The sequence below is a fragment of the Grammomys surdaster genome, unplaced genomic scaffold, assembly GCF_004785775.1.
Source record: "Grammomys surdaster isolate TR1022 unplaced genomic scaffold, NIH_TR_1.0 126612, whole genome shotgun sequence".
Lineage (NCBI taxonomy): Eukaryota > Metazoa > Chordata > Mammalia > Rodentia > Muridae > Grammomys > Grammomys surdaster.
The window spans coordinates 159,815-176,872 of NW_021621401.1; the positions used below are offsets into that span (position 1 = coordinate 159,815).

At 55.3% G+C, this 17,058-nt stretch overlaps 3 protein-coding genes across 5 annotated transcripts; 1 reads left to right on the forward strand and 2 right to left on the reverse strand.

Moving 5' to 3' along the window:
- Window positions 1–2,211: 2,211 nt before the first annotated feature.
- On the reverse strand, window positions 2,212–6,042 carry Rpusd1 (RNA pseudouridine synthase domain containing 1). Of its 2 annotated transcripts, XM_028760875.1 has the most exons (6): window positions 5,912–6,042; window positions 5,317–5,505; window positions 5,068–5,191; window positions 4,811–4,913; window positions 4,570–4,671; window positions 2,212–3,301 (listed from the first exon to the last, which is right to left on the reverse strand). In XM_028760875.1, exons 2-6 carry the CDS (start codon window positions 5,496–5,498, stop codon window positions 2,892–2,894), a joined length of 921 nt encoding a protein of 306 aa, XP_028616708.1. In that variant the 5' UTR covers window positions 5,499–5,505; window positions 5,912–6,042; the 3' UTR covers window positions 2,212–2,891. The 2 variants fall into 2 exon arrangements, with proteins under 2 accessions (XP_028616708.1, XP_028616709.1); XM_028760876.1 differs by lacking the exon at window positions 5,317–5,505 and having other exon boundaries at window positions 5,912–6,040.
- Window positions 6,043–6,389: 347 nt separating this feature from the next.
- Window positions 6,390–14,576, forward strand: Chtf18 (chromosome transmission fidelity factor 18). Its single transcript, XM_028760930.1, has 22 exons — window positions 6,390–6,502; window positions 6,633–6,812; window positions 6,903–7,050; window positions 7,202–7,370; window positions 7,771–7,863; window positions 7,949–8,001; window positions 8,107–8,245; window positions 8,868–9,077; window positions 9,520–9,617; window positions 9,845–9,968; window positions 10,055–10,203; window positions 10,302–10,395; window positions 10,679–10,777; window positions 10,846–10,976; window positions 11,396–11,543; window positions 12,349–12,573; window positions 12,660–12,809; window positions 12,903–13,033; window positions 13,615–13,759; window positions 13,847–13,975; window positions 14,195–14,252; window positions 14,335–14,576. The coding sequence occupies exons 1-22, from the start codon at window positions 6,412–6,414 to the stop codon at window positions 14,469–14,471; spliced, it is 2,901 nt and encodes a 966-aa protein (XP_028616763.1). The 5' UTR covers window positions 6,390–6,411; the 3' UTR covers window positions 14,472–14,576.
- Gng13 (G protein subunit gamma 13) lies at window positions 14,520–16,462 on the reverse strand. 2 transcript variants are annotated; one of them, XM_028760928.1, is made up of 3 exons: window positions 16,363–16,462; window positions 14,807–14,938; window positions 14,520–14,690 (listed from the first exon to the last, which is right to left on the reverse strand). In XM_028760928.1, exons 2-3 carry the CDS (start codon window positions 14,902–14,904, stop codon window positions 14,585–14,587), a joined length of 204 nt encoding a protein of 67 aa, XP_028616761.1. In that variant the 5' UTR covers window positions 14,905–14,938; window positions 16,363–16,462; the 3' UTR covers window positions 14,520–14,584. The 2 variants fall into 2 exon arrangements, with proteins under 2 accessions (XP_028616761.1, XP_028616762.1); XM_028760929.1 differs by lacking the exon at window positions 16,363–16,462 and adding an exon at window positions 16,058–16,105.
- Between the last annotated feature and the right edge of the window lie 596 nt (window positions 16,463–17,058).

The following is a 17,058-nucleotide window of genomic DNA, read 5'->3' on the forward strand; positions in this document are numbered from 1 at the left end:
TGAGTGCATGTGTGTTTATATGAGTACATGTGTTTATATGTGTGTGTTTGTGTGTGTGCACATGAGTACATTTTATGTGTGTATGTATGTGAGTGCACACATATGTATTTATGTGTATGTATGTGAGTGTGCATGTGTGTTTGTGTGTGTGTGTCTTAGTCAGGGTCCCTATTCCTGCATAAACATCATGACCAAGAAGCAAGTTGGGGAGGAAAGGATTTATTCAGCTTACACTTCCACGTTGATGTTCATCACCAAAGGAAGTCAGGACTGGATCTCGAGTATGTCAGGAAGCAGGAGCTGATGCAGAGGCCATGGAGGGATGTTACTTATTGGCTTGCTTCCCTGGCTTGCTCATCTTGCTTTCTTATAGAACCCAAGACTACCAGCCCAGCGATGACACCACCCACAATGGGCCCTCCCACCCTTGATCACTAATTGAGAAAATGCCTTACAGCTGGATCTCATGAAAGCATTTCCTCAAGGGAGGCTCCTTTCTCTGTGATAACTCCAGCTTGTGTCACGCTGACACACAAAACTAGCCAGTACAGTGTGTGCGCATGAGTACATGTTTATGTGTGTATGTATGTGACTGCATGTGTATGTATGTGATTGATGCATGTGTGTAGATCAGAAGACAACTCTGGCAAGTCTTAGTTCTTGCCTTGTCTTCCATCTTATTTGAGATGGTTATATAGTTCAGAGTTATGTACACCAGGCTAGCTGGCCCATAGCTTCTGAGGGGTCACCTGTCTCTACCTTCCAGGCCATGGTAGAAACTTGGATTGTGAGCTAGCATGTCTGGCTTTATGTGGGTTCTGGGGATCAAAACTCAGGTCTTCACACTTACACAGCAAGTATGTTACCCACTGAATCATCTTTCCAGACCCCCCCCCCCAAACTGCTTTTTAAACAGGATCTCTTCCAGCAGGCTGGCTTCCAACTTGTTATGTAGCTGAGGATGACTTTGAACTTGGGATCTTCTTGCTTCCCACCCTTGAGTGCTGGAATTACAGGTGAGCACCACCACATAAAGGATCGTTTGTTTGCTTACTTAGATGTACTGCTGGGGTTGGAACCCAGGGTTTCATGAATGCTAAGCTGAGCTAAATCCCCAGCCTTGTTTCCTCTTCAAAATGGGATAATTTGCCATTGGTGCTGGCTAGGCTCCCTGGTATCTGGCATGTGCCTGTTGGTGCTAAACTTCCTGAGGAAAGTCTTTTGGGAAGTCTTGATAGAACCCTGCCTGAGGTCTGGCAGGGACTAACCCCTGAGAACCACAAAGTTGTGAGGTTGGCCCAGCCCCACTCCCTACAGGTCGCAGGCTGTGGAGCACAGGCCTTAGGGTCTAATGGCAGACATGCTGTTAACAGGACCCACCAGTGCCCCTGTGTGGTGATAACAGGTAGGACAGCTGCTGAAGGGAGGTGGGAGCTTTGGAGTTGGCACCAGGGACGTGAGCGCCCAAAGCCTGGGTCTGCAGAGACACCTCTCCAGATTACCACTATGGCTAGGGCTAGGCCTAAGTGAGGGACATCCTGAGGTAGAGCAAACAGGAAAAGACCTGTATCTCTCCATGGAAAGAAAAAAAAAAAGCATGTGAATGATGGGGGTTGGGAGAGCTAGCATGGCCGCCCAAACTACTCCAAGCTCTCCTTTTGCAGATTGGGAAACTGAGGCACAGGAAGCAGAAGCAGGGCCTCATGACCTTGATTTCCATGAAATCTCTACCAAGTTCTAGTGGGCAGTGGCTTCTGCTCTGATCCATCATGGGAGCTGTAGTCCAAACCCAAGTGTGGTGCAGTTGAGGAGACATATTGCAACGGGGAGGGACTGAGCAGTAGCCATGCAACCTCAGAGGGAATGTTGGCTTTGTGATCTCCCTCCCATGAGCACTGGGACTCTGGGCACCTAGGCTATAGGCCAAGATGAATAGTGGCTCTCCTAGAAACTCTGGCTTGAAAGCTGCTATAATATGCTCTTAACTGGGAGGGGCCTTCTGGGGACTGCACATATGACCCATCTTCTGGTCCTTGCTAAGAACCCCCAAGCCCAGTGCAAGTTTCTCACTGCCTGTGGGGCGAGGAAGGGCAGCAGCCATGGCCTTAAGGTCTAGAGTGGGTCCTGCTAAGTAGCCATGGGCTAGAGGTCTGCCATGTTCAGCAAGGAAGGGTCAAGGGTACCCCATATCAGATAGGCTCACGGTCACTCTCAAGATTGATCACTGAACATTTATTCTTAATCGTAGACCCTAGCTGCAGCCAGGGTGCTGTGGCTGTGTTGTGGTGGTCAGGTGAAGTCCAGAAGGTTCCCAGGAGAGGACCCAAAGGCTGACGCTGATTTTCTATGGCTATGTAGAAGCCAGGCAGGTGGTGACGTGGTCAACGCTCCAGCTAGGAGCCCAGAGAGCAGAAGCAGCATCCATGGCAGGTTTAGAGGGCTGGGCATGCACGAAGGACACCTCTGTAGATGCCCCAACACACTCCCATGCATTGGGGCCAAGTGCTAGATGCAGGCAGAGGAGATGAGGCCCTGGCAGAATTCAGGAAAGGCAAAGGCACATGACAGTGGTGGGCAGCAGGAGACAGGTTGGGGACTATAGGTGACCCAAGTCCAGGTAGGCTAATGCCAGGATGGCCCTTCCTAGGGCCCTGGAGGATCCCTGTTCCTGGCTTTGCCCTTCCTGGCTAGGGATTTTGGCAAGCCTGGGGTGAAGCTAAAGAGGCAGAAAGCTGTTCCAGAAGGCAAAGTCTTAGCTTCCCCCGGGGGGATGCTGAGAGAAGACATACCTACTGGACATCTCTCCTACAGCCGGAGTACCCTGTCCTCTAGCAATCATGGTTTCCTAGCTGCTGCATCTAGCAGCTCTCAACCCCCAAGCCCAGAGGCTCTTAGTTGTCCGGCTCTAGTGTCCACTCTGATAGCCACTGCAGGCACGATGCTCTCTGTGCCTCAGTCTCAGGAGGAGGCCGACCTGGCCTGGGCTGTGGGGTGGAGGGGCTGCAGGGCCTTGGCCCTCCACCCGTAGGGTCGGGGTCAGGGTCAGTCCGTAGGGCCTGGAGGAGCTGTCCAAGGGGTTGAACACAGGTAGTGGGACTCCAGCAGGCATCAAGGGCAGGCAGGAAGGGGTCAGGTGTACAGGCCTCCACGCACTCAGCCTGTGTGGGGATGCGCAGGTAGAAGGCATGCAGCATCATGCGAAATGGTTGGTCCTCCTGGTCCTCAGCCTGTCCATAAGTCAGGTCACCCACGATAGGGTGGCCAAGGGCGCTGCAGTGTACACGAAGCTGGTGTGTCCGGCCTGTGGAGTCAGGGATGGGAGGTCAGGCTGGGAGGAACCATTCTTTGTCACATCCCTTGCTCTTAGAGTATCCAGCAAGTTCTCTGGGTTGGCTTTAGAGTCTCCCAGCAGCCCCTTGGCTTTCAGTTCTGTGCTGCAGTACCGAGGAATGGACCCATTGTGCATGCTAGCAAGCATTTTACAGGCAACTGCACCCCCAACTCTCTTATTTCTCCCTTTAAAATGTTTTTAAAGTACATTTTAATTGTGCGTGTGCTGTGTTCCTGTATGTGCCTGCTTGATACTACACTATCAAAGTCAGAAGACAACTTTTTTTTTTTTTTTTTTTGGAGACAGGGTTTCTCTGTGTAGCCCTGGCTATCCTGGAACTCACTCTGTAGACCTCAAACCCACAGAGATCTGCCTGCCTCTGCCTCTAAAGTGCAGAGTTGAAAGGCAAGTGCCACCATTTCACCACCCAGAAGACATCTTCTCAGAGTCTCCTCTCTCCTTCCACCATGTAGGTCTGGGACTCGTGTTGTCGGACTTGGTGGAAGGCACCTTCACCTGCCTCGCTGCCTCGCTGCCTCGCTGGCCCCTTTCCTTTTCCTGGTGACAGAGTCTTGTGTCACTGAATGTGGGCATGAACTTCTGATCTTCCTGCCTCTGTCTCTAGAGTGCTAGCAATATGTGTCTATGCTACCATACCTGTTTACTCAGTCTTCTTTTTTAAAGAAAGAATCTCTTTCTAGGCAGTCATGGCACAGGCCTTTAATCCCTTTGGGGAGGCAGAGGCAGGCGGAGCTCTCTGAGTTCGAGGCCAGCCTGGTCTACAGAGTAAGTTCCAAGGCAGCCATGGCTTCATAGAGAAACCCAGTTTTGAAAAACTACAAAGAAAAAAAAAATAGAAAAAGAAATAAAAGAAAAAAGAAAAGGAAAGAAAGAAAAGAAAGAGTCTCATCTGAGTAGCTGCTTTACAGATCTGTGGCATTAGGAAGGGCAGGGCAGGGTAGGGCAGGCCCTTGGTATAGAATTCATTATCTATATTCCTTGCTACAAATCAGATATTGGGACTCAGGACAAGAGATTGGTCTGGGGTGGGCTGTGGGGGCACAGCCAGGAGACACTTGATCTAGCTAGACAGATCAGTTTGACCACCAGGGTACATGCAAGCACCAGTAAAGATCTTGCTATTGGTTTTGCCTGCACACCTGGTGTAGACCCCGGCACACCACAATGCCTATACTCAAGGTCCTTTCTTATATGACGAACCCCTGCCCTGGACATACCTGTAAGTGGCTTCAGCAGCACTTTGGATACAGGGTCACCAGCATACAGTCCATGTTCCAGGACCAGCAGCTCTGTGAGACTTGGCTTAGGGTTCTCACAACCTAGATGGAAAGGGAAGTATAAGGGTCAGCTGGGCCAGCCCTAAAGCTTGAGCCAACTCCAGTCTCCACCTGTCTGGCTGTTCCAGCTCATGCAGGGTTTGGAGACATGCCCATGGCCCCCACAACAAACCACGATTACCATGAGTGCCCTCGATGCACATGGTGTGGGTCCGCCCCTCTGTGCTGTTCCTGCCAATGGCATAGTTGATTGTCACTTGGCTTTCCTGGACATGGCCTCGGACCTATTGAGCAAGGACATCACATATAGCTCACTGGGCCACACTGACACCTCTGAGAAGGACGTGGCTAAGCTCTAGGTAGGCACATAGGCCTGGCATGGAGCTTGGGTTAGAGAGGCCTGCTGGAGTAGGCTGAGAGCCTTGGGCTAAGACTTACCAGTGCCAGGTAGGCTTTGGTGACTCGCCGTTCCTTGAAGCACTTATAAGCGCTGCCTGCAGCTGCTTTATTCAGGGCCACACACAGTGCCCCGCTGGTGGAGAAGTCCAACTGGTGGCAGAACCTGGGAAGGGGCAGAACAGTGGCTGGACCCTGTGGTGTTCTGGTTAGCACCTCTGTGGCAGAGTCCAGTGTCCTAGCATCCTTTGGAAGGATGCTGCAGTGGGGCTCTCTGTGTTGGCTGTGTACCTGAACCCATAGCAGGTGTCAGGGTCAGCCAGTTCTGGGAAGTGGTGTCGGAGCTGCTTCTGTAGGGTCAGGGTCTCCCGCCAGGTCTTGCTGTCAATGCGCAGGTCCCAGTGCTTGTTCACCACCAGGAAGTCGCTGCTCTGGTACACGATGGACAGATTTTCCACGCTGCCAGGCTCCATGGTGGGGCTGCACGCAGGTGGGAGTGAGCCTGGGGTAGGAGGGTGCCTGACCTGGACCTCAAGTACTGTGCACACTTACTGGGGCCAGCACCTGCTGGAACCCTTTATGCCTTCCACAAAGGGCCAGGCCAGGGGTGTCAGCCCCGGAATAGGAGTCTGGCCAAGGCCAGGAGATTCTGACTTGCCATAGACTCAGAGTGAGGGAGCTCTCCCTGACCCGACATGGAATAAACAGCCTGGTTGCCCAGCTCACGCCTACACACTTGCGGCTAGGTTATGGACCTTCTCTGAGTAGGCAAGGAAGAGGACAGGAGTTGCTGTGTCCTGATTGGCCCGGACCACCCAGGACTGCAGGCGCTCCCTAACTTGCCTCCCACCAGCCTGTGACCACATGCAGACCCTTTAGGACTTACCTGCAACACGCTAAGGGACCAGGATGTCACTTCTCAGTCCTGCATCCAACCTTGCTTCCCAATACTCAGAACCAGGTCTTGGCCTGGCTGGCGCGCAGCTCCGCCTTTTCACCCTTCCCATTCCACCTTGCTTATGGATGGTCGTATTGGCCAATGGCATTCCGGGCCTGGAGCTCCGCCCATTGAAGAAAGGTAAGGCCCGTCCCGGATGGTCTGCGCGCGCATCTTCTTAGTCCCACCTATTTCCCCGCCTCCCGCACGGACGGATTACTGTACAGGCCAATAGAAAGCATTCTTGGGCCTCCACTTCAACCATTGAACTATTATTCTTCTCCTCCGCCCTCTGCGTGTGAAGACCCGCCCTTTCCCGCTGGCCAATGGCGGGCGCCTCTGGGGACGCCGGCTGTTGATTGGCGGTACGCGGGGAGGGGTGTCGCGCGGTGTCAGCGGCGCGGGAAGTTCTGAGGGACACTTAGCTGTGGGAGCTGTGGTCCGGCTCCATGGAAGACTACGAGGAAGATCTGTATGGTGTGGAGGATGACTTCGAAAACCAGTTCGCGGGCGAGCTCGAAGTGCTGGCTGAGCTGGAAGGTGGGCGCGGGTCCTGGGTCACAACCAGGTCGTGGCTGCATCCTGCTGCAGCGTGGAGAGTTGTGTGGATGGGATAGGTAGGAGTTCGCTTCTTGATATGTGTGGTTGCTGTCAACCTCTGTCTCAGCAGGAACAGGGGACCTGGTGCCTTCTGGGACTCTCCAGACTCCGACGAGCCGCCCCCCGCTGACTTTCGAAGAGGCAATCGCTGGTGGGGACACTGTCCCACGTCCCTGTCCTGCAGGGTCTCCAAGAAATGACAGCCGCAATGCCAGAAAGAATGTTCGTAGAGACCAGCCTGTGCCCTCCAGTATGTCCGATTGGAGACTGGGCACTTAAAGTCGGGAATTCTGAGGATCAGTTTTCTATTCTTCTCCTCATCCTGCCTCTGTCTCTGCAGGCCCCATGGTCAAACGGCCCAGGTTGGACGTGGTGAAGAGGCTGAACTTCGAGCCAGATATGGAGGAGCTCTTGTACCCTGATTCCCCTCCTGGGGACATCACTCCTCCACCGAGTCCGGAGGTCTTCCCTGAGATGTTGGATGCTGGGTGTGTTGTTTAAGGGCATGTACATCTGCCTTGGAAAAGCTGCCTGTCCCTGGATGAGGCTCTGGAAATGGATGTCTGTGGGAAGGCAAGAGGAGTGACTGTGGGTCCAGGCACCCCATTGAGAGTGACTGGAGATGTTTGTCCCTCCTAGGCCCTCAGATGCTAGTGCTGACAAAGACCTCATGCAGGCATTGCCAAGTGCCCGCAATCCTGTTCTGAGACGGCCCCCTGTCTTAGAGGATTACGTCAATGTGACATCCACATGTGGAGAGCGGTCCTTTTTGGTGCTTCGGGCTGACCTCACAGGCACTGGGGTGCAGGTGTGTGACCATAGCATGGGGTTTGCCGTGGCACTGCTTCTTTTATGTTGCCTGTATGGGCTCTCAGCAGGTTCTCAGGCCAGTTTCACCTGTCTGAATTGCTAGAAACAGGCATGCCCAGGTAGTCCAGTGTTGGAAACAGCAATGCTACTTTTGGGGTTTGTGGCCGTAGAGTGACACCTTGTACCCCATATATTAGCTTTCTGTTTCTTTTTTCCTCTTCCCTCAACTAAAGCTGACCTCCCTTGCACCTAGTCCATCTGAGGGCAGCATCTGTCTCCTCTCTGATTAGGCAAGGTGTCATCTCTCTCCCTCTGTCAGCCTTTTTTTGGCAGAAGGGCACTGTGGGTGCCCCCATGACCTGGGAGGGTTACAGAGATGACAAATCTGTCTTGCCCAGAACCCTCATCTGGATGTCAAATGGCGAGGCCGTGGCCAGCTGGACCTGCTGGGCATCCCCTTCACCTCCCTGAAGGAGCAAGTTGACAGCAAGGTGAGTTTAGTGGAGTGGGAGGTGTGTGTGTTGAGTCGGATGCTGGCTGGACTTGTCCTGACCCCAGCCTATCGTGTTTGTATAGAGACGGCAACAACTTCTGGAGGAGGCCCAACAGCTTTCAGACACTCTACATAGGTGACACACACTTACCACCCCAGGAACCCCTGTTGGTTTGGGCATATATTGTGGGCATGGTCACTGTGATCCCTCTGTAGTGAATCAGGACTTGCTTCTCTTCAGCCTCAGGTCTGAAGGGGAGGAAGCTATGCTTGAGGAGACCCCTGCAGAGGAGGCAGTCCCCGGCCAGGACAGTACTCAGCACTGCCTCTGGGTGGATGAGTTTGCACCCCAGCACTACACGGAACTGCTCAGCGATGATGTGAGCTCCCGTTCTCACTCAAGTGTGACTGGCTTGCCTTATCAGCACGAGGAAAGGGCCAGGGTCTTTGTGTGGTTGGCCATTGGGTGCTAAGGATGATGTCAGGACTCAGTGCTAAATGGGGAAACCAAGTCAGCACAAAACTGGTTTACAGCTAGTTAACTGTGACCTGCTGTGGGCTTGGTTAGAGGCCTGGATGTCCTAGCCCAGTGGTTCTCAACCTTCCTCATGCTGTGACCCTTTGATACAGTTTCTCATATTGTGCTGACCCCAACCATAAAATTATTTTCATTGCTACTTCATAACTGAAGTTTTGCTACTGTTATGAATCTTAATGTAAATGTCTGTGTTTCCCAATGGTCTTAGGTGATCCCTATGAAAGGGTCATTGACTCCCAAGGGGGTTGTGACCACAGCTTAAGAAACACTGTCCTAACCTGTCCTTTTGCTCACCCTCAGCAATTGGTGCCGGGTTGTCCTGGGGTGAGCATAGGGTCTCAGAGGCTGGAGGTCTCAGTGAAATTGTTGATAACCAGAGCCTGGGCCTTCTGAGCCTCAGTGTCCCCGTCTATGTTGAAAATATGGGCATGTCAGGGCCTTTCCCTTAGGCTTTCCTCTTACAGTTTACCAACCGCTGCCTCCTCAAGTGGCTGAAGCTATGGGACCTGGTGGTGTTTGGCCATGAGAGGCCTGCCCGGAAGCCCAGACCTGGTGTAGAGCCCACCCGGGTTGGGAAGGAGGCCGCAGCCCCTGGCAAGTGGAAAAGCCATGAGCAGGTACTGGAGGAGATGCTAGAAGCTGAGCTGGACCCAAGCCGGAGGCCTCGGCAGAAGGTAAACCCCATGCGGGCCTGTATGAACATATCTGAGCTTAGGGCTTTGTCCTCTGGGTAGCCAGTGCTATTGCAATAGTCTCAGGGGTAGGGGTGGGGTCTATGAGACATCTTTAACTCTTCTAGAGTCTGTGGGTTCAATGATATCAGGGTTGGTATCAAGTGCTAGTGTTGTGAATTCGAAGTTAAATCCATTCTCCTAAGGGTTTAGATAAAGTCAGCACAGGATGCTAGGCAGTGGGGGAGGGGCTTGTGTTCCTGTCAAGTCCCCGCATAACTTGCTTCCTGGGAAGGGTTTTCTCTTACTCTGAGTATTCTGGGTGTTCTCACTGATGGCTGTAGTATGGGGAACGGTGATCAACCTTGTTTCTAGTCCCTGGCTACTGGCCAGGAGCTCCCTGGAGGCTAAGGGATAGGCAATCTGTCCTCTGCTTTGACTGTAGGTGGCACTGCTGTGTGGCCCTCCAGGACTAGGCAAGACCACGCTGGCACATGTGGTCGCAAGGCATGCAGGGTATTGTGTGGTAGAGATGAATGCGAGGTGAGTGGAGGACAGCGTTGTCTGGGGCTTCTGTGAGGTTGAGCCTGTGATGTAGGCCTCAAACTCTGGCTGGTGGGTGGGGCTAGGGTCCTGGATGTGTGGGCTGGGGTTGGGATATGTCTTTCATGGCTTACTGAAGTTGGTGGTAGCTCCATCCTGTGGGTGCCTCATAGCATCCTGCTGGGATGCTGGCTGCTACCTAGTAATTCTTGTCTTTGCTCTTCCAGTGATGACCGTAGCCCCGAGGCCTTCCGGACACGCATTGAAGCAGCTACGCAAATGGAGTCGGTGCTGGGTGCGGGTGGGAGGCCCAACTGCCTGGTTATTGATGAGATTGATGGCGCCCCCACGGTAGGCCTCTGCAGCCTGGGAGGGTGGGCGGCAGGCTGGGTGCACTGGGGCTTTGGCTCACTGACCTCTTCTGTGCCTCCCTGAAGGCAGCCATCAACGTGCTCCTGAGTATCCTGAATCGCAAGGGGCCGCAGGAGGCTGAGCAAGGAGGCACGGCTGTGGCCGCAGCGGGGCGGCGACGTAGGGCTGAGGGGGGCCTCCTAATGAGGCCTATCATCTGTATCTGCAATGACCAGTGAGTGCAGTGGTGGGATGGGGCCTTCCTAAGCAGCGGGGTGTGCTGGCCTCGCCCTGGCCCGTCCCTCGTGTGGCCACTGTGGTCCTGTCCTGCAGGTTCACGCCTTCCCTAAGGCAGCTGAAGCAGCAGGCTCTTCTGCTCCATGTCCCACCGACTCTGCCCTCCAGGCTGGTGCAGCGGCTCCAGGAGGTCAGTGGGGCATGGAGGGGACGGCTTCCAGTGTGATATGCAGCCTCTATCCCGACCTCCCTTCCCATGTTCCTCCCCTCTGAGCACCCTGGTTCCGTCTTGTATTGAGCTGTCAGGTGTACTCTCATGGGACCCACACGGCACTCTCTGGCTGCCCCCAGCACAGGGTTGTTTACTGCATCTGGGGAACCAGGTCATTCGTGGCCATAGGGTTGGCTCTGAGGTTGTGCTAGACTAGGCATGGGTCCTAGGATAAGCACTCGAGTGCTTATCCTGCTCCTAGATCTCCCTGCAACATGGCATGTGGTCTGACCCGGGTGCACTGGGTGCCCTCTGTGAGAAGACCGACAATGACATTCGTGCCTGCATCAACACCCTACAGGTGGGCACATGGCGTGGGTGAGGCAGGGTGGGGTGAGAATGGCCCCCACTTACTCCACCCTTTTCCAGTTTCTGTATGGGAGGGGCCGGCGGGAGCTGAGTGTGAAGGATGTGCAGACCACCCATGTCGGCCTGAAGGACCAGCGCAAGGGGCTATTCTCTGTGTGGCAAGAGGTCTTCCAGTTGCCCAGGGCTCAAAGGTGGGTAGTCCAGGTGGTATGAGCGGGCCAGCCTTGGTCTGGATGCCTCTGTTGCCTATAGACCTTAGACACCACCTGATGCTGCCAGGGCTCCAGGACAGCTGTTTGGTCTCACTGTGTTCTCTGGTTCTAAGGGTCCTGACTTAGGTTGGGGGCCCAGTTACTGCCCCAAGAGGAGTTGGCTAGAGCCTCCTAAATCTGTGGCCTAGAGGGTGACCCTCCCTGACCTTACCTTAGTCAGCTCAGAGAGAGTCTTTTGCTCCTAGATGGCTCTGCTTAGGGATTCTTGTACCTTCAGAGTGGTATAAAGCAGTCCGGCCAGGGCTTCCCTCAGAGTATACGGAATGTGGCTAGCATGGCTGCCGCACCTTTGCTTTCACTGGGCGTGTCCCCAGCCTCAGCACCCTCTCTACTTGCAGGCGACTTGTGGGCCAGGACCTGATGCTACCAACCCACGCTCTCCTGTTCAGCGATGGCGACAAGGGCTCCCTGACCCTGGCTTCCCAGCGCTTCTACCACATCTTGCGTGTGACCACCGCTGCGGGCGAGCATGAGAAGGTTGTCCAGGTACCTGTGCCCACCTCAGCTCTCGTGACGCTAGTACTAAATGAGTAGATACTGAACAGAAGATGTCCTGGGTGGGTTTCAAAGTCAAGGGTGTGAGTGGACAGGTGTCAGGCATCTGAGGGGATGGTAGGATTAAGGACCAGCCATGAGGAAAGACCCTCAGGCCCAGAAAGGGAACTAAAGGGATAATGGAGGTGGCAGAAGGCTTAGGCCTCTAGATGAGTTTTGGGCTGAGGACTGGGAACCATCTAGAGATCTCTGTGAGGGACGGACATACCGGGGCCTGGGCTTACAGGGACTAGATACTACTAGCTGGAGGGCGCTCATGGTGTGGAGAGCAGGTAGAGAGGTATGCACTTGAGCAAGCGACCTAGCCTCCCCTACTCCCCAGAGGGCCTGGCTTAAGCTGCCTCCATCTCTAAGCGGCTTTGGATTAGTATTTGGAAATCCACGGACAATCTGGAAATGTGCAGTTTAGAGGGGCTACGCGGTATGGGCAGTGGGAACTGGGCTCGCACAGGCAAGCTGGGGCAGCTATGCCCTGAATTTTGAGGATATAGCTTCCTGCCACTTCTGGAGGGGTGGGGGACTGGACCTTGTGCCAACCTACTTGTCTCAGGGCCTTCATTAGACTAGTAGGTCCCTCCCTGGTACTGGCAGCTGATCCTTACACCTTGGACTTCATAGAGCAGGAGCTAGTGGAAGGGTCCTGAGGCTGACGCTCACACTATGGGGAGATGAGGGGGTCAGAGGGTCAGGGCCTTCCTACTCCTGCAGGGGTTCATGGCCTGCTCACTACTCTTAGGGCCTGTTTGACAACTTTCTACGCCTTCGGCTTCGGGACTCCAGCCTAGGCACCGTGTGCTATGCCCTTGACTGGCTGGCCTTTGATGACCTGCTGGAGCAGGCTGCCCACCATGGCCAGAGCTTCCAGTTGCTGCGCTACCTGCCCTTCCTGCCTGCAGCCTTCCACGTGCTCTTCGCCTCCAGCCATGTGCCACGGATCACGTTCCCCAGCAGCCAGCAGGAGGTGTGACATCTGCGGAGATTGTGCTCAGGGGCTGGCTGGCCCCGGGGGGTATTGCTCACCTGGCCCTGGTTCACCTTCTGTCCTAGGCCCAGACCCGGATGAGCCAGACAAGGAACCACATACAGACACTGGTGTCAGGTATGGCACCGGCCACCCGCAGCCGGGCCACACCACAGGCCCTTATTCTAGATACCCTCTGCCTGCTCCTGGATGTCCTCTCACCCAAACTGCGCCCCGTGAGTGTCAGATATGGAGGAAAGGGTGGAGTTGGTGGCCCAGGTGGCTCCAGGCATTGCTCAGTTGTCTCACCTGTGTCCACTTGATCCTAGGTGAGCACACAGCTGTACAGTGCCCGTGAGAAGCAGCAGTTGTCCAACCTTGTGGGTACCATGCTTGCCTACAGTCTCACCTACCACCAGGAGCGCACACCTGATGGGCAGTACCTCTACAGGCTGGAGCCGTGAGTGCCCCTGTGCCTGGGAACATGCAATGTGTGTGCCAAAGCCAGTGTGGCCTTGGTGAGGTGTCCAAGGGGTTGTGGGTTGCAGTTTAGATCTGGCACAAATGTGGCTGGCCCTGGGCCTCATCCCAGGTCAGACACAGTTTTGATTCCAAGTTTCAGCGTAGGGATCACAGAACCTCTGTCCATCCCAGGGTGGAGAGCCTGTGTGTCTCCCGCTCTTTGAGGCTCTAGATGGCTTGAGGCACAGCAGTAGCAACCCTGGTGTCCTGAAGTTTAGTGAGGCTCCCTGTGTCCCTGCCTGTTCTTGCTCCCTCCCTGAAGCCCTGTGCATGTTCCTTGTCTTCTCCACTTATAGTTGGGAGATCCCCAGCTGCCATGGGGTTAGGATGTAGCAGTGTCAGGACCTCGCCCTATATCCAAGGTCTTGAACTTGGTATATGGGTTGGTGCCACAGGCAGGCTCTGGCCCTACTGACCCCACACCTTAGCTCTTAAACTTGGTATGTGGGGTTGGTACAACAGGTAGACCTTGCCTCTGTTGACTGGTACCCTGGTATCTTGCCTTACCCACCTGGGCAGGAATGTGGAGGAGGTCTGCCGCTTCCCTGAACTACCTGCCCGCAAGCCCCTAACCTACCAAGCTAAGCAGCTGATTGCCAGGGAGATCGAAATGGAGAAGATGCGGAGGGCAGAGGCTTTGGCCTGGACTGGAGGTGGCCCCCAGGTAAGCTTGCCCTGGTGTTGAGACAGCATACAATATCAGTGGTTTGGCCTTAGTCAGCTGGCTGGCTCTCATCACACTTCCATTCAGGTGGACCAGGGTCCCTCAGGGCCTGCAAGTCTGATGGACAGTGGGGAAAAGGGGGCAAAGAAGCCTGCCCCACGTAACCATGAGCAGCGGCTAGAACACATCATGAAGAAAGCAGCTGTGCAGGAGCAGGTGTGTGTGGGGGTAGGGCTGGAGCAAAATGATGAACGGAGGGTGGGGCTTGCCCCAAGTCCCAAGGAGCCACCTGTTGCTCCCAGAAAATGGGCAGTGGTTAGAAGAGGTATTTCTAGTCGCAGGCCTTGCTCAGAGGCCTTGGGAGTCTCTCACAGGGGAAAGGCCTAGGTGTGCCTGCTTGTCCACTGGCCATCTGATGGCCCTCTTTTCTGCTAGCCTGAGAGGGACTTCTTTGGACGTGTGGTCATCAGGAAAGTGGCAGTCCCAAGCAGAGGTGTGTATGGGTCACAAAAGGAGGGGTGGGGGTGGAGACATGGGCTGGAGTCTGCTGAGGTGCATCCTTTTGGTCCCTGCAGAGGTTGAGGCCACCCAGAAGGATGCAGACGAGTGGCGCATGGGTGTGGCAGTGGGCAGGAGTGAGGTGTGGTTCCGGTTCAACGAGGGTGTCTCAAATGCTGTTCGGCGCAGCCTGTACATCAGGGACCTGCTGTAGCCCCACTGCCCCAGGACATCAGATGGCACCGACTCCCACTGGGAATGTACTAAAGCAGAGACACCTGGAGAAGTCTATTTATAAAGTCACACCTTACAGAGAGTGGGTCAGGCTCATAGGATGGTACACTTGGCCTTCTCTACCCAGGGGTTGTTCTTCATCAGGTCTGGGTTCAGGAAGGGGTCCTTGGGGATCCCATCCTCGATCCACTTGAGAAGCCTGTGAGTGGGGGGTTTCAGTGAATGTTGGTCATTCCCATGGCACCTGCCCACCGGGGTGTGAGGTCCTGGCTCACACTAGGGGCAGGTAATTGACACACATCACAGGGCACTCACTCGGGGATGGTCTTGGACGACATCTCCCTCTTGAAGGCCAGTTGATACTTGAGGCTCTCCACCTCCTTCTTCATCTGGGGCACATCCCACTCCTCCATGGCGTCGGGGGCGTCGGAGGTAGCCAGCCTGAGGCTGGTGGGTGGGAGAAGCAAGAGCTGGGTCTGCAGTCCTCACCTCCACCCCACCCCACCCCACCTAAGCCCTGGGACAGGGAGATCCTGGAACCTGCTGCCCATTGGACAACACCACCCATTGGCCCTTCCTGAGGTCTGCAGTGATGATGTTGGCAAAGGGCCTGGACAGTGCCACAGAGACCCACTAACAAGGCTCCAGGGCCTTCTCTACCCAGTGGGGCTGATTAGCTGTAGAGCAAACTTTCCGTTCTTGGCTGGGCAAATAAGCCTGAGAAGGCCCAGCCCTGGATTTGGAGGACAGACTCATCCCTGCCTAGGGAGACTTAAAAAAAAAACGGACTCTTGAGTATCCAGAGCAACCCCCATCCTCCTTCCATACCCACTTCTAACTCAGACCCTGGGTGGGATTAGGGCCCCCGAGATGCTGGGTGCTGCCTGGCCCTCCTGGATGCCTGTTTTGCATGGGTAAAGAGGCCAAGTTAATCGTGGGGCTGGGAGGATTTGGCTGCAATTTGCATGTAGGGTGGGGTATGTGCAGGTCTGGGGACACAGGCCTTTCAGCAAGCCCAGGACTTGGGAGGTGGGTAGCCTCCTGAGGCCAGTGTTTTCAGACCCAGTCACTAGTCACCGACCTGACTAGGGAGAATTGTCAGTTGGGGCACAACGACGAGCCTCCCTTTACCCCTCCCTATCTAGGTGCACTCCAAAAAGACCAAGTCTCTGGTTCTCCCTCCAATCACTGCTTCCACGACCTTGAGGGGTCTGGCACCGATTGCCGGACACTTCCGGGCAAAGCCTCTATCCCGGGATACTGCAGCTGAGCCGGCCTTGGGGCGAGTCTAGGACCCAGCGATGGTACTGCCTTTAGAGTGGCCCATCCTAAAGAGGTCCTGGCAGGGCTCACAAGGAACCAGTGAGAGGTTGAGTGGGCTAGTATTCCTGGGTGTGTGTGGCCGCCTGCGGAGCACCTTTCCCAGGGGCCCCAAGTTACAGTGCCCCACCCTGCCAGGTTCTCCCGCGCCCCACACGCCGACAGGCACGTGGGTGGAGGATCAGCTGCGGGTCCGCCACAACTGGGAGCACCTGGGCTGGGGTCATGGCCCACCACTGGCCCTACCTGCGTTGCTGCCGCCGCCGGAGCCCGGCCGCCGGTGCACCCCGAGACGCCCCCGGCCAGGCGCACGGCGGCGCACACGGGCACTGCGGGCGGCGCGCACGGCGCAGGACAGACGCGCCCCCGTCGCGCAGCGATGGCTCCTGCGCCGCTGGACTCGATCTGTCGGCCGCCCCGCCCCTGAGGCCCGGAGGCAGTTGCCCTGGTCCCAGGAGTTAGAATTAGCCTAGGGGCCCCCACCTGGTCAAGCCCTAGAGCCCTGGAGTCTGTTTCCCCCTCAATGTGAGGGTTCTGTTCATTGGACTTACTTTTGAAGGAGACAGCAAAAGCAGAGATGACAAGGGCCGAAGAATCTGTGGAGTGAGGCCGGGCTGTCCGAGTCCGGGGAGCCCAGGCAGCCGCCCCGCCCACTCTTGCCACCTGGGGCCTTGGTACCGCCCTCACAGGGTTGGGCTGACCCCAAGAGCTCCCTGGGCTGCTCTTACAGCCTCTGCTTGTCTCCTCTGGGGTGGGACATGTAGCAATGGGGGCTAGTCCTGTCTCTTCTGGGTCAACTAGAACTGCTGGCAACCCGGTTCGACAATCTTGCGATACTTCTTGGGACCAGAGCCGTAAAGGGCAAAATATGCCCCATCCAATGAAGCTTCTCTGGGCACTCCTATGCTACCAACAGCCAGCTGGGAAGAGGGGGCAGGGGCAGGACATTTCCCACTGTGGTCGGTCTTTGCAGCTCACCGGATGCAGGTGATCTTCGGTGTTGTCCACTTATGGTAGGCTAGGAAACATCCCGCAGAATTCCAGGACACGAGCCTCTCCTGGAAGTGGTTCAGGCCTCTCTCCATAGCACTCTCACTTTCTGGTGCCTTCCCCATTCCCAGGCAATGACTTCAAAAGAACTAACGTTTAATCTGCCCAAAGCTGAAGATGAGTGACCCACCACACCTGAGGCCCCCATGCCGTATCCAGCCATGGGTTCTGTAAAACGTAATGGTTTAGGGCGTGAG

Coding starts and splice junctions, on each gene's coding strand:
- Rpusd1 (XM_028760875.1), bottom strand. CDS start 5,498: ATGGAGCCTGGCAGCGTGGAAAATCTGTCCATCGTGTACCAGAGCAGC. Junction 5,192..5,316: donor GACACCTGCTATGGGTTCAG/GTACACAGCCAA, acceptor GCCCCTTCCCAG/GTTCTGCCACCAGTTGGACT. Junction 3,302..4,569: donor GCTGCTGAAGCCACTTACAG/GTATGTCCAGGG, acceptor CTGACTCCACAG/GCCGGACACACCAGCTTCGT.
- Chtf18 (XM_028760930.1), top strand. CDS start 6,412: ATGGAAGACTACGAGGAAGATCTGTATGGTGTGGAGGATGACTTCGAA. Junction 6,503..6,632: donor AGTGCTGGCTGAGCTGGAAG/GTGGGCGCGGGT, acceptor CTGTCTCAGCAG/GAACAGGGGACCTGGTGCCT. Junction 10,977..11,395: donor CAGTTGCCCAGGGCTCAAAG/GTGGGTAGTCCA, acceptor CTCTACTTGCAG/GCGACTTGTGGGCCAGGACC.
- Gng13 (XM_028760928.1), bottom strand. CDS start 14,904: ATGGAGGAGTGGGATGTGCCCCAGATGAAGAAGGAGGTGGAGAGCCTC. Junction 14,691..14,806: donor TCGTCCAAGACCATCCCCGA/GTGAGTGCCCTG, acceptor CCCCACTCACAG/GCTTCTCAAGTGGATCGAGG.